Genomic DNA, 13,823 nt, shown 5'->3' with positions numbered 1-13,823 from the left:
GCCCCAAGAAGGGAACGGCCACCTGTCCGGACCCCCCCTTTATTACCAATGGGAGTCTTGCACCCCTCCACCATCTCCAAGTAACCTCTTCCGGATTTGCGAATAACTCCCAAGAGGACCAAATTTCCATCCAAAGTCGTGGGCAGGAGGTTTTCCATTATTCCCACTCTTCTAACTTTATTAAGCCACATGTAGATGGAAGGTGGTTGTGAGTCCTTCCAGCACATGGTGATGCAGCTTTTCGCTGCATTCACCAGGTGACATAGTACTGAGTTCTTGGATTTCTTAAGTGGGACTTGCGAGCACTGTAATAAGAAAAAGGCAGGGTCATCTGGGATCTGATATTCAGTAAGTTTTTGAGTAATCTTCTGTACTTCCTGCCAATACTGTCTAATTATTGGGCATCCCTAAAAGATGTGGAGTAGGGTCCCTTGTTCCTCACAACCTCTCCAGCAGCGATCTTGGGCATCTGGAAAAATGTTATTAAGAACTGACTGTAATACCAACATGTTAATAACTTATAGTTAGATTCCTGTATTGTCGTGCACCTAGATGATTTTAGTGACGGGTGTATAATATTTTGACTTTGGACTCGTGACTTTTTTTTTTAAAGGTCTCTCTCCAATTTATTCAGGCCAAGTAATGTAGTCCTCTGGTGGTGGTGTTAACAATGCGTACATCCTAGAGAGGGTGTGGGAAAGGGGCCCCCCTTCCTTACAATATGCCTCAAACTTTGTGCACGACCGTCTATAGCTCTGTGGGTCCCAGTGTTTCCAAAATGTGACTACCTGTCGCGCTTGCCAAAAATATATTGCAAACTGTCCTCCCTGTTGTACCAGTGAGTCTACAGTTGGCCAATTATCACAGGTCAGAAAATGTGAGACTTAAACAGCTCTTCTCCCTAAGTTTCCCAAACACTTGTGGCTCTAGGCCAGGGGGAAAGTCCAGGTTTCCCAATATGGGGAACAAGGGTGAGGGTTTAGTTGAGAATCTAGTGTTTGGACTGCTTCCAACTTCAGTTCAAAACAACTGCATATTTTTATTTGTGTTTCATTAAGCACACCTTAACCAGTTCCCGACCCCCGCATGTACATATACGTCCACAATATGGCACGTACAGGCACATGGGCGTACACGTACGTCCTCGCCTATTAGCGGGTGGGGGGTCCGATCGGGACCCCCCCCGCTACATGCGGAGGTCGGGTCCGCTCGGGGAGCGATCCGGGACCACGGCGCGGCTATTTGTTTATAGCCGCTCCGTCGCGATCGCTCCCCGGAGCTGAAGAACGGGGAGAGCCGTGTGTAAACACGGCTTCCCCCGTCCTTCACTATGGCGGCGCATCGATCGCGTCATTCCCTTTATAGGGAAGACACGATCGATGACGTCATTCCTACAGCCACACCCCCAAACAGTTGTAAACACATACTAGGTGCACCCTAACTCCTACAGCGCCACCTGTGGTTAACTCCCAAACTGCAACTGTCATTTTCACAATAAAGAATGCAATTTAAATGCATTTTTTGCTGTGAAAATGACAATGGTCCCAAAAATGTGTCAAAATTGTCCGAAGTGTCCGCCATAATGTCGCAGTCACGAAAAAAATTGCTGATCGCCGCCATTAGTAGTAAAAAAAAAAAAATTAATAAAAATGCAATAAAACTATCCCCTATTTTGTAAACACTATAAATTTTGCGCAAACCAATCGATAAACGCTTATTGCGATTTTTTTTTACTAAAAATGGGTAGAAGAATACGTATCGGCCTAAACTGAGGAAAAAAAATGTTTTTATATATGTTTTTGGGGGATATTTATTACAGCAAAAAGTAAAAAATATTGCATTTTTTTCAAAATTGTCGCTCTATTTTTGTTTATAGCGCAAAAACTAAAAACCGCAGATGTGATCAAATACCACCAAAAGAAAGCTCTATTTGTGGGGAAAAAAGGACGCCAATTTTGTTTGGGGGCCACGTCGCACGACCGCGCAATTGTCTGTTAAAGCAACGCAGTCCCGAACTGTAAAAACACCTTGGGTCTTTAGGCTGCATATTGGTCCGGGGCTTAAGTGGTTAACATTAGCTCTTAAGACAACACCTTAGCTAGTAAGATTATGTGCAACCGTGTTTTTTTTTTTTTTTTTTTTAGCGTTATGTTAAAATTAATTTCCACACAAAAATATTGTACTCGCCTAGTTGGATGCTACATCTGTTCCCTGCTGCCTCTGCACTGAGACCTGGGAGATCAAACATCTCTGATCACTCAGTTCTCCCCTCTGCTCTGAGCAGAGATCTGAGACTATCGGCCACAGGCTCTCTGCTCTTACCCCTCCAGCCCTTACTGGCGAGCTGGGCTGTGGAGGGGTGGGAGTAGCTGGCTCAGTCCACCAGTGGCTCGCTGAGAGGCTGAGCTAGCCGCTGGTCCAGTGAGTGAGTGACGTCAGCCGACAGTGGACTTTAGCTTGCTGTCCGATGAAAGCAGGTCACAGGAGTGCAGAATGAACTGCGCTCCTGTGATCCATAAAATAAGTAGGGCAAAAGGTGCTTTTGCTATTTCTCCTTTTTAAATGTGTGTTTTTTTTTTTTTGGCGGGGTTGTCCACAGGGGAATACCAAAAACGTTCTCTTTTCATAATGTGCACTCCACTGCGCTGTGAGACATTCTAATTGATTGCAGTTCGTTTAACTTCAGTTATATTCAGCTGCATGTTCAGTTTCATCCACTAGGCCTATTGGAAACAATGGATTTTATCTTTTTTTATTGCGCCGGAACTGCAGTAAGCAACACAGCTCAACACACATGGTGTGAATGCACTTTTCATAACCCATGAAGAGCAGTTTTAAAATGTCGGCACATACTAGGTTTGGGAAAACTGCATTGGCAAAGAGTGAGGGCTTATTCAAACTTGGCCACACGCTAAACTGAAGTGGTTTAGTGTGCAGGCAGCAGACTTTTTGGGCTGCAGTTTTATGTGGCAGGGGGTGGTGTTATGTGTGTGGGTTTTTTTTTTTTTTTTTCTCATTACACACCACTTTAAAAACAAAAAAGTGTGTGTGAGAAGTATACAAAGTGATGCGTCCATGTCACCATAGATCAGCGTAATGCGCTACATTTGCTGTGCATGCAGGGCCATCCAGAGAGGTGCGATCTTATGAAGGCATGTTGCATAATATCCCGGAACGCAGAGAAATGTAGCATTCTGGTGTAACCGTGATGCGTTGCAGTTACTTGCATTTATTTATGGAGAAAAGCTCAGGAAACTGCACCCAGGGTGAACAGGCTTTGACTGATGGCAAGTTGAAGCAGGAATAACTTTGACACATTGTTATTAAATTACAGAAAGTTAGACTTCAATATTACTTTTGAAGTAAATTCTTTTTTCCAGGCTCAACAAAAACTATAAACAAAATGTCACAAGCTTTAGAAATCTGGCATGTTTGTAGTGCTTGCCATTTTTATATCCTGTTGGGTGATTTACATTTAGTCTAACCACAGTATGTATACTATGTATGTATCTTTATTAGAACAATAAATTGCCTTTTCTATTCTAAATGTGCTTTCTTTTTTTAGCTGCCTATCTCCTTACGCTTAAAGACACATTTTTTGACCGTTCCAAAGCATGTCAGATCATTGCATCTATTCTGGTGGGAAAAGATGAGAAAATTAAAGCTCGCCTTCCACATCCATCTATTCTGAAGGTGTGTGTGTGTGTGTGTGTGTTACATTATATTATAATAAATATATATAAATATATATTAGTGGTAAGTGTCCCATAAATCAAACTGCAGTGAAAACTGCCAAACGAGAACAGAAATAAGACTGAATGTCCACTTGGGGCTCTTTCACGCGGAGCGGATCCGTATTGATCCGCTCCGTTAGCCCGTTTGGCTCAGCGGGGATTCCTCCGTTAATCCCCGCTGAGCTGTCGGCTGACAGGGCGGTCCCCGCACAGTGCAGAGACCGCCCTGTCTCTCCTCCGCTCTCCCCTATGGGGAATCGGACGAATACGGACTGTCTGTCCGTATTCATCCTATCCGTCAGACGGAAGAAAAATAGGGTTTTCTTCCGTCTGAAAAAACGGATCCTGACGGAGGCGGGTGATTACGGACGTTGGCGGATGCTCCATCCGCTAACGGCCGTGATCCCATAGGGAACCATTGTAAGTCCGTAAACGGACTTATGAAAAGCGGAACGTTCGTCCGCTGGTGTGAAAGGGCCCTAAGCCAGATGTATTTAGATGACGGTGAGAGAGATGGTCATATCCATAAAAGGGCTCCCAGAACTCTCACCTCAATACCAAGGGTCTAAAGCAGGGATATGCAATTAGCGGACCTCCAGCTGTTGCAAAACTACAAGTCCCATCATGCCTCAGACTCTGGGTGTCATGCTTGTTGCTGTCAGTCTTGCTATGCCTCATGGGACTTGTAGTTCTGCAACAGCTGGAGGTCCGCTAATTGCATATCCCTGGTCTAAAGCATCAAAGGTATCCTTGCATCATCCACATCCTCGCAGCCAAAGAACCTTCCCACCTGTCACATTTCACTGGTGCTTCTCCAGCCTCTCCAGCTGTCCACAGCCTTCCCTCTATGATGCTGACACGCACCTCCTCGATCAGTCCCTAATAGAAACTCCGTTTCAGGGGAGGGGGGAGAGAGAGAGAACAAAGAGCCTCCAATAGTGTGATATGTAAAACTTGGGGGGAAGTTTATTCAAGAAAAACGGGCGCGTACATCAATGTTAAAATAACGTGCAATGATAAAAACAACCAGCGGCGTCCTCGGCGCCTGCTTACGTCACTCCAGGTGTACGTCTGTCCACGGCCAATCGTCATCGTTGGTTTTGGGGTCTGACAAATTAGGATTTTATTTATGGCTTCGACAACTTTTACTTATTCTTTTCTTCTTTTTCCCCAGCCTGTTGTTTTGTGGACTGGAAAGCAGATCTTCAGCATTATTTTGCAACCAAGTGTGGACAGTCCAGTCCGTGCTAACCTAAGGACCAAGGGCAAGCAGTACTGTGGTAAAGGGGAAGATCTGTGCCACAATGATTCTTGTAAGTCTTCTGTGTGGTTCAGCTTTCTTGTTGGGGTTAACACTACTTTGACAGTAGACTCTATGTCCATAGTGTCAAATCCAGTTACTGTGATCTGTAAGCCTTGGAAAAAAAAAAGCCTTTTCTTTATCTTCCCTGACAGAGCCAAATCCTCCACCTTCATTTATGTTTCTTGTTCTTGCTCTCCCAGACACCGCAGCTTACAGTGAGAGGGTTTCAGCATCAGAGACAGTACTGGTAATCAATGTGTTTGGACACTGTGTAAAATCTACATAAAAACAATGCAATGATTTGCAAATCTCATAAAGCCATGTTTTATTCACAGTAGAAAATGGAAAACATATCCAATGATTAAAACTGAGAAATTCTACCATTTTAAGAAAGCTAAGGATTTTGAAGCAACAAGGCTAGCTTAAAGTTGTAAAGCTTAGACTTTTCTTTATCGTACATCACGGGACACAGAGCGGCATATTCATTACTATGTGGGTTATATGGAGTACCTTTAGGTGATGGACACTGGCAATCTCAAACAGGAAGTGCCCCTCCCTATATAACCCCCTCCCATAGGAGGAGTACCTCAGTTTTTTCGCCAGTGTCTTAGGTGTTGGTCATGGAATAGCTTGTCTCCTACATCCTTGGGATCAAGGCAGGCTAACCGGATCTGTCCAAGGTGCCTCAGAGCCAAAGTGGACAGTACCCGGGCCCCAAACCGTGGGGTTTTGCCCATAATGCTTCTCTTTTTAGAGAGCTGGACCCTGGGCCCAGGACTTAGAACCTCTGCGGTACCTAAGGTAACCTGTTTGCCAGGGTGCTATATGGGCCCAGGACAGTGGGTTCCTTTTTAGGACCCCAGGGCCTGAAGGTCTAGTACGCCACCCACGGAGATGGGGGAAGATTGGACCGCTTGCTATGCAAAGTCCTGCGGCATGGAGCAGGTAAGAAAGGGGGGGCCTGCGGGACTTGGTTCGTCGGCAGGCTCTCTAGGGAGATCTTTGGGGGATGTGCCTGAGTATGCTCTTGCATTGGCAGTTTTGGGCCACTATGTCTATCAAAGAGACAGGATGGTCTGTGTATGGGCTCCCATGTGTGATCTTCCTAAAGATATGTGTTGCATTGTAAATTGTCTGCTGGGCGCTGGGTTGGGAAAGGAGCTGTGTGTTAGCCATGCTTTCCCAGGACTGGGGGGTCAGTGACTCACCTGAGGCCTTACCTGTCTGGGTGCCGTGCGGTGTCCTCCTCCAGCATGTCAGACGCTTCCGGCGTGGCCCCGTCCTCCGCAACACGGGCGCGCGCCCTGTAATATAGGCGCAGGGTGATGATTCGCGCCGTTGTGGAGAAAGAGGGGCGGGACATCTAGTCTCATAAAAGGAAGGGGCGGCCCTTCCTCTATGCTGTATAGCTCAGTTGCTTGCTGAGCTTGAAGGAGGAGGACGCAGAGCGGCTGCAGTGCGGCTGAGGGCACCCAGTGGCGCAAGGAAGTATTGCAGTTCTGGTGAACAGAACTAGCTGTGTGGTTACTAGCCTAAAAAATTCCTTATACAGCAGATGGATACTTGCAATTTTTTGAGGGAAGACAGCATGTTTTCATAAAAAAAAAAAAAAAAAAAGGTTTTTGAAAAAAAAAAAAAAAAAATATAGGAAACATACTGGTCTTCCCGTTTTGGTTTTTGGACGTTAATTATTAATACCGTTCCCTAAAACCGTACTATTTCTTTCTCCTAGCTACAACCATCAAGGGTTGTAAGCAGGGGTACCTCGGTATTGTACCATGGCTTCCAAAGGTTCAGGATCGGGGGGTACAAAAGAAAGGGGCCCCCCCTCAGATTCTGACGGTTCAGATCGACCTATGCCGGTACTTTCCCCACAGGTTATTACACCATTGGGCACCTTGGTTAAGCCATTAGGGAGATCTGGTGCTGAGGCTACATCAGATCCACCCAACCCTGTGTTTATCACAGAGAGTATGCTAGCCGCCTCCTTGGAGGGGCTAGAGAAAAGATTGGCGGCTATGATAGCCAAATCTACACCGGGTAAAAAGCGGACTAGGTCTCCGTCGCCTGAGTGTGGACCCTCAGATGCTGAGGTTCTCTCCCCGGGGGGATTTGAGTTGCAGGAGGATCATTTGGACCGGGACCAAATTGGTTCAGAGGTTGAGGGTTCGGCTAATGAAGAGCCTTGCTCGGCCTCCCAAGCGGAAAGCTTCTGGGTTCATTCTCTGACAGACATGGTCCACTTGGCGTTTAATTTGCCTTTGCCGGAACCTCAGGGTCCGGCCGTATCATCTTTAGGCTCTTTGAAAACGCCTCGCAGTAGCGCTGTTTTTCCAGTCCATCCTCTTTTAGAGGAAGTAATCTTCCAGGATTGGGCACGACCAGACAGAATCTTTTTACCACCTAAAAAATTTTCCGTCGTCTATCCTATGGAAGAAAAATTTGCCAAAAAGTGGACTCTCCCAGTGGTGGATGCCGCCATCTCCTGTGTAAATAAGTCCTTGACTTGCCCGGTAGAAAACATACAGGTGTTTAAAGAACCGGTTGATAAGCGTTTGGAGACGCTTTTAAAAGCATCCTTTACTACGGCGGGTGCAGTAATACAGCCAGCGGTGGCTGCTATTGGAGTTTGTCAGGCACTAACAGACCAGACAAGACAAATGCTTAAGGTTATTCCGGCCCAACAGGCGGAAGAATTATCTGATATTCCTAGAGCCATGTGCTTCGCGGTGGATGCTATAAGGGATTCCATCCAGCAGGCGTCTCGTCTGTCACTATTTTTAGTACATATGAGAAGGCTCTTATGGTTAAAAAACTGGGAGGCTGAGCCCCCATGCAAAAAGCTCCTGGCAGGGTTTCCCTTCCATGGAGAACGACTCTTCGGAGAAGATCTGGATAAATACATTCAGACTATTTCAAGTGGCAAAAGTACACTTCTACCAGTAAAAAAGAAGGTCCGGGGACCTGCGTTCAAACGGCAGCTTCCCCCTGCTCAGGGGCCCGCCAATTCCAGGCAGTATCGACGGCCTCCTGCGAGATCATACTTTAACAATAAGCCACCAGGACAAGCCTTTGGAGGCAAGAAGCAGTGGTATCGTAAACCAGCAAAGACAGCCCCTAAGTCTGCCTCATGAAGGGACGCCCCCACCCACGAAGGTGGGGGGAAGGCTGCGTCTTTTTTCAGAAATTTGGGAGACCGACATTCCCGACAAGTGGGTCCGGTCTTCCGTGGCCACAGGCTACAAATTAGAATTTCTAAAAATCCCTCCACCTCATTATCAGGAGTCGAGAGTGCCAGTCGAGCCGACAAAAAAGGCCGCCTTAATGGCGGCATTAAATCATTTGCTTTACCAAGGCGTGATAGTAGAGGTACCAGCCTAGGAACAGGGGCTAGGGTTCTACTCCAATCTGTTCATCATCCCAAAGCCCAACGGCGATGTCAGGCCAATCTTGGACTTAAAGGGATTAAATGCATACTTAAAAGTACGATCGTTCCGGATGGAATCCGTGCGATCGGCAGCCGCCGCACTTCAGAAAGACGACTTTCTGGCCTCCATAGACATAAAGGATGCTTACCTTCATGTGCCAATTTTTCAGCCACATCAAAGGTTTCTACGCTTCACAGTGGCTCGGCGTCATTTTCAATTTGTGGCACTCCCTTTCGGGTTGGCTACGGCTCCTCGAGTATTCACCAAGGTCCTAGCTCCAATTCTAGCCAACCTAAGAATCCAGGGGATCATTGTCCTAGCATACCTGGACGACCTTCTAATCATAGATCATTCATCTCCTGGCCTGGAGCGAGCAGTAGCTCTCACGGTTCGATACCTAGAGAGGTTCGGTTGGGTCCTAAACCGAGAAAAATCAGCTTTCCAACCCACAAAGAGGTTGGAATATCTCGGCATGTCATTAGACACGGAACAACAAAGGGTGTTCCTGCCTCGAATAAAGGTCGAGGCTATCAAAGAATTGATACATCTGGTTCTAAGCAAGAGAGAACCAACGATTCGCCTATGCATGCGATTACTAGGCAAGCTAGTGGCCACCTTCGAAGCGGTGCCATACGCTCAAAGTCACACTCGTGTCCTGCAGGCAGCCATTCTGTCAGCATGGAGCAAGAGGCCACAGGCCTTGGAATTTCCGTTGCCACTCTCATCAAGAGTCCGGCAGAGTCTGTGTTGGTGGTTAGACCCTCAGAATCTACTGAAGGGAAAATCTTTCAGCCCCGTGACATGGAAGATAGTGACCACAGATGCCAGCCTGAAGGGCTGGGGAGCGATCTTGGATGGGTGCACTCACCAAGGTACGTGGGCACAGGAGGAGAGTCAATTGCCCATCAATATCTTGGAGCTCAGAGCTGCTCGGCTAGCCCTCAGGGCTTGGACCTCCAAATTACAGGGGTTCCCGGTGAGGATACAGTCAGACAATGCCACGGCTGTGGCATATATAAATCACCAAGGGGGAACCAAGAGTCAAGCAGCTCAGAGAGAAGTGAGCTTAATTTTCCTATGGGCAGAGAATCATGTGCCCTGCATATCGGCAATATTCATTCCCGGGGTGGACAACCTGCAGGCGGACTTCTTGAGTCGTCAGACTCTGTCGCCAGGGGAATGGTCTCTGCATCCGCAAATATTTCAGATAATTTGCCAGAAGTGGGGAATGCCGGACGTGGATATCATGGCATCAAGGCTCAACAAGAAACTAGACAGGTTCATGTCCCGGACTCGGGACCCTATGGCCTGCGGGACAGATGCATTAGTTTACCCTTGGCATCAGTTCAATCTTCTATATGCCTTCCCTCCGCTCCAGTTACTACCCCGCCTGTTGCGCAGGATCAGGGTGGAGCACAAGCCAGTCATTCTGATAGCTCCAGCATGGCCCAGAAGGGCATGGTACTCACTAATCCTAAAGATGTCAGTGGGAGATCCTTGGACGCTTCCTCTACGACCAGACCTACTCTCACAAGGCCCGATCCTCCACCCTGCATTACGGCGTCTAAATTTGACGGCCTGGCGGCTGAATCCCTGATTCTTAGGGGTAGAGGTCTATCTAGACAAGTAATCTCTACCCTGATTAAGGCTAGAAAGCCAGTCTCCAGAGTAATTTATTACAGGGTTTGGAGGGCCTATGTAGGCTGGTGCGAGTCCAAGAAATGGCTTTCCCGCAAATATACCATTGATAGAGTATTAAGTTTTCTCCAGCTAGGAGTGGATAAAGGATTGGCATTAAGCACAATCAAGGGACAGATTTCAGCTTTGTCAGTGTGGTTTCAGAGGCCGCTGGCCACCCACTCGCTGGTTAAGACCTTCATTCAGGGGGTCTTGCGTATTAATCCTCCGGTTAAGTCACCACTTTGTCCGTGGGACTTGAATCTTGTTCTGTCAACTCTACAGAAACAACCCTTTGAGCCGTTGGCTGAAGTTCCTTTGGTTTTACTAACAAGGAAGTTGGTATTTCTGGTCGCCATAGTTTCCGCTAGAAGAGTGTCAGAGTTGGCAGCCTTATCTTGTAAGGAGCCATATCTTATTCTGCATAAGGACAAGGTGGTTCTCCGTCCTCATCCTTCCTTTTTACCAAAGGTTATATCCAGTTTTCACCTGAACCAGGATTTGGTATTACCATCCTTCTTCCCTAAACCTACTTCCAGAAAGGAAGGGTTGCTGCATACCTTGGATATTGTCAGGGCCATGAAGGCCTATCTTAAAGCTACAGAGAAGATTCGGAAATCAGATGTGTTATTCATTTTGCCAGATGGGCCCAAGAAGGGGCAGGCAGCTGCAAAATCCACCATTTCGAGATGGATTAAACAGTTAATTATTCAGGCCTACGGCTTGAAGAGGTTGCCTCCTCCGTTGTCAGTAAAGGCCCATTCTACCAGGGCCATGGGCGCCTCCTGGGCAGCACACCATCAGATCTCTATGGCTCAAGTATGCAAGGCGGCAACCTGGTCTTCAGTCCACACGTTTACAAAATTTTACCAGTTGGACGTAAGAAGGAATACAGATACAGCCTTTGGGCAGGCAGTGCTGCGGGCTGCGATTTAAGACCCTCAGAATCGGGGGCACCCTTGAGTTAAAATTTAAGTTTAAATTTAATTTTCTCAACTAAGTTGGATTTATTATTATTTGAGAGTATCTCTGAATTAAATCCTTGTGTCTTGGGAAGATTTCTCCCTCCCCTCAGTAAAGCATTGCTTTAGGACATCCCACATAGTAATGAATATGCCGCTCTGTGTCCCGTGATGTACGATAAAGAAAAAGAGATTTTTAATACAGCTTACCTGTAAAATCTTTTTCTTGGAGTACATCACGGGACACAGAGCTCCCACCCCTCTTGTGGGGACCATTTTGGGAGGCATACTGCTTGCTACAAAACTGAGGTACTCCTCCTATGGGAGGGGGTTATATAGGGAGGGGCACTTCCTGTTTGAGATTGCCAGTGTCCATCACCTGAAGGTACTCCATATAACCCACATAGTAATGAATATGCCGCTCTGTGTCCCGTGATGTACTCCAAGAAAAAGATTTTACAGGTAAGCTGTATTAAAAATCTCTTTTTTTTTACCTTCAAAAAATGTTTAGTCAGCATCCCCCTCATCCCTCCCTTTTACTTACCTGAGCCCTCATTCGATCCAGCACCATGTACGTCTGCAGCTTTTCTCTCCCCTCACTTCTGGGTCTAACTGACTTTGCTGGGGCATCGGGAGCCATTGGCTCCCAGTGCTGTCAATCAAAGCCAGTGACCGGGTCTATGGTCTGTGTCAATAGACGCAGCAGCAGGGCTCGGGTGAGGACACACAGCTTTCCATTGAAGCACTGGACAGAGGGGAGGGGCCAGGAGCTCCGACAGGGGACTCGAAAAGAGGAGGTTCACAACCTCAGGTAACTATAGGTTTGTTTATAGAAATAAATTGCCTTTACAATCGCTTTAAAGTGGTGTAAATCCCCAAACAAAATGTAATATGTTGCAGATTTATTATCTTTACTTTCACCTGGTGATACTGCCAGTAAGGCACTTAATTTCTTAGTGTCTCCACTTCACTGAAGGAGCAACGGCGATGCCTTTGGGACAGTAGCACTGTCTGGGGGAGAGGGTAGGGTTAGATGGAAAATGAAAGTCAAACTAAGACCAACACTTTTAAGCAGTTAGTGCAACTGTTCTTTTTCTATCTTTTTATGGATAAAGGTTTTACATGAATTGAAAAAAGCTGACCTTTGTAAGCACCGCCCTATATGTGTTTAAATGGTTTATTTAACCCTCCAACTGTGAATCTTGCTGGACCCCTTGGTCTGTTAAAGGAACTAAAAAAATAGCAGACTTGCTGGTTGGATCAACAGTTCAAAGTGGGGGGGGACCAAAATAATAATAATAAATTGGTAACCTGCATTATATTTAAAATTTTGTTTTTTGTGTTTAATATTGCTTTAACAAATGGGGGAAAAAATTTATATTTTCAAAAAAGGAGTTTAGCAATGGCAAGGTACCCTTTATAATTGTGCATAATCTTTGGACACACCAGTCTGAGAGCTCATTCACAACAGTGTCATGTTTTTTTAATGGGCTGATCTATGCATGTAAAATATGCAAAAAAGGTGCTGACATAATAATAAAAAAAGTGCTTCACCAAAATGCATGTTACCGCAGTACTATGAGTTTTAGCGTGTATACGCATTTGTTAAATGTGTGGGGGTGCCATTAAGAAATAATGACACCCACATTCATCTGCGAAAGGCGGCACATTTTTGTGTGAGAAGATGTGTTATTTTGCACATGTTGCCGCACTGCACCTTGTGTGAACAAGCCCTAAAATGTAGTTTGTGAGGCAGAGTTTCAAAATCTCGTAGCGCAAATCTACCCTCCTTGCCCAAATTATTTTTAAATTCGTTAATTTTTATCCACCCTGGATATTGCAAGCAGCGAGGAGGCAGATTTTTACACCACATGCGCAGCTCCGCTTACAGTGCTGGTCTTTGTGTGTGCTGGGGTGACATCCTGCGCCAGCCAATGAAAATGGACTCGGGCTCGGTTCACACCTATGCGAATTAAATGCGCGTTTCTCTGCATCCATTTCGCATAGCATGAGAATGTGTCTGGCTCTCTATTTCCGCAGCAGGTCCGGTGCGGTCTGCAGGAAAAACGTGTCCCTTTTTTTTGGTGCGTTTCCGGTTCGATTTCAGCTAAAATCGGACCTGAAACGGTGATCCAGCACGCACCGGACCCTTGCTGTGCGAAAGATGCAGCGACAGTGTGAATCGAGCCTGAGACGCTGGCAAGGGAGCATTGTAAAAGTACGTTTTAACCCCTTTAGTTCTACTTAAATAAAAACTGATCATTGAAAGCACACCTGTCATTGTTGAATAGTTTCTCAACCCTATACATGCTACTTTGTCTGGACAGCTTGGTCTGTTAAAGTAAGTTGAAAAATAACAGACTTGCTGGCCAAATCACCAGGAAAGAGAGGAAAAAAAAGCAACCACTACATCTAATGCCTCATACACACGACCAGTTTTCCCGTCTGGAAAACTGCCATGACTGCTTTTGGCTGGGGAAAACTGGCCGTGTGTATGCTCCATGGCAGTTTTCCCGACAGGAATCCCAGCGGGAAAAATTAGAACATGTTCTCTTTTTTTTTTTTTTTTGCCGTGATTCCTGGCGGTCTTTTTTCCAGCAGCTTTCCTATGGGAAACGCTGCGGAGGCGCATACACACGGCCGGGTTTCCTGGCAAAAGCTCTCATGGCATTTTTCGTGCCAGGAAAACCGACCTGTGTAAGAGGAAAAAGCTGCAGAG

At 46.3% G+C, this 13,823-nt stretch overlaps 1 protein-coding gene across 1 annotated transcript in view; it reads left to right on the top strand.

Annotated features, from left to right (window-relative positions):
* The window catches only part of POLR3A (RNA polymerase III subunit A), a 103,072-nt gene that overhangs the window by 32,083 nt on the left and 57,166 nt on the right, over positions 1-13,823 (top strand). Inside the window, 2 exon segments of the mRNA XM_040320606.1 lie at positions 3,566-3,693; positions 4,909-5,047. Of these exon segments, the coding sequence (XP_040176540.1) occupies positions 3,566-3,693; positions 4,909-5,047 (267 nt within the window).

The sequence above is a fragment of the Rana temporaria genome, chromosome 8 (genome assembly GCF_905171775.1).
Source record: "Rana temporaria chromosome 8, aRanTem1.1, whole genome shotgun sequence".
NCBI lineage: Eukaryota > Metazoa > Chordata > Amphibia > Anura > Ranidae > Rana > Rana temporaria.
Note: the sequence above shows the minus strand (reverse complement) of the source record. Positions and strands in the feature narration are given on the sequence as shown.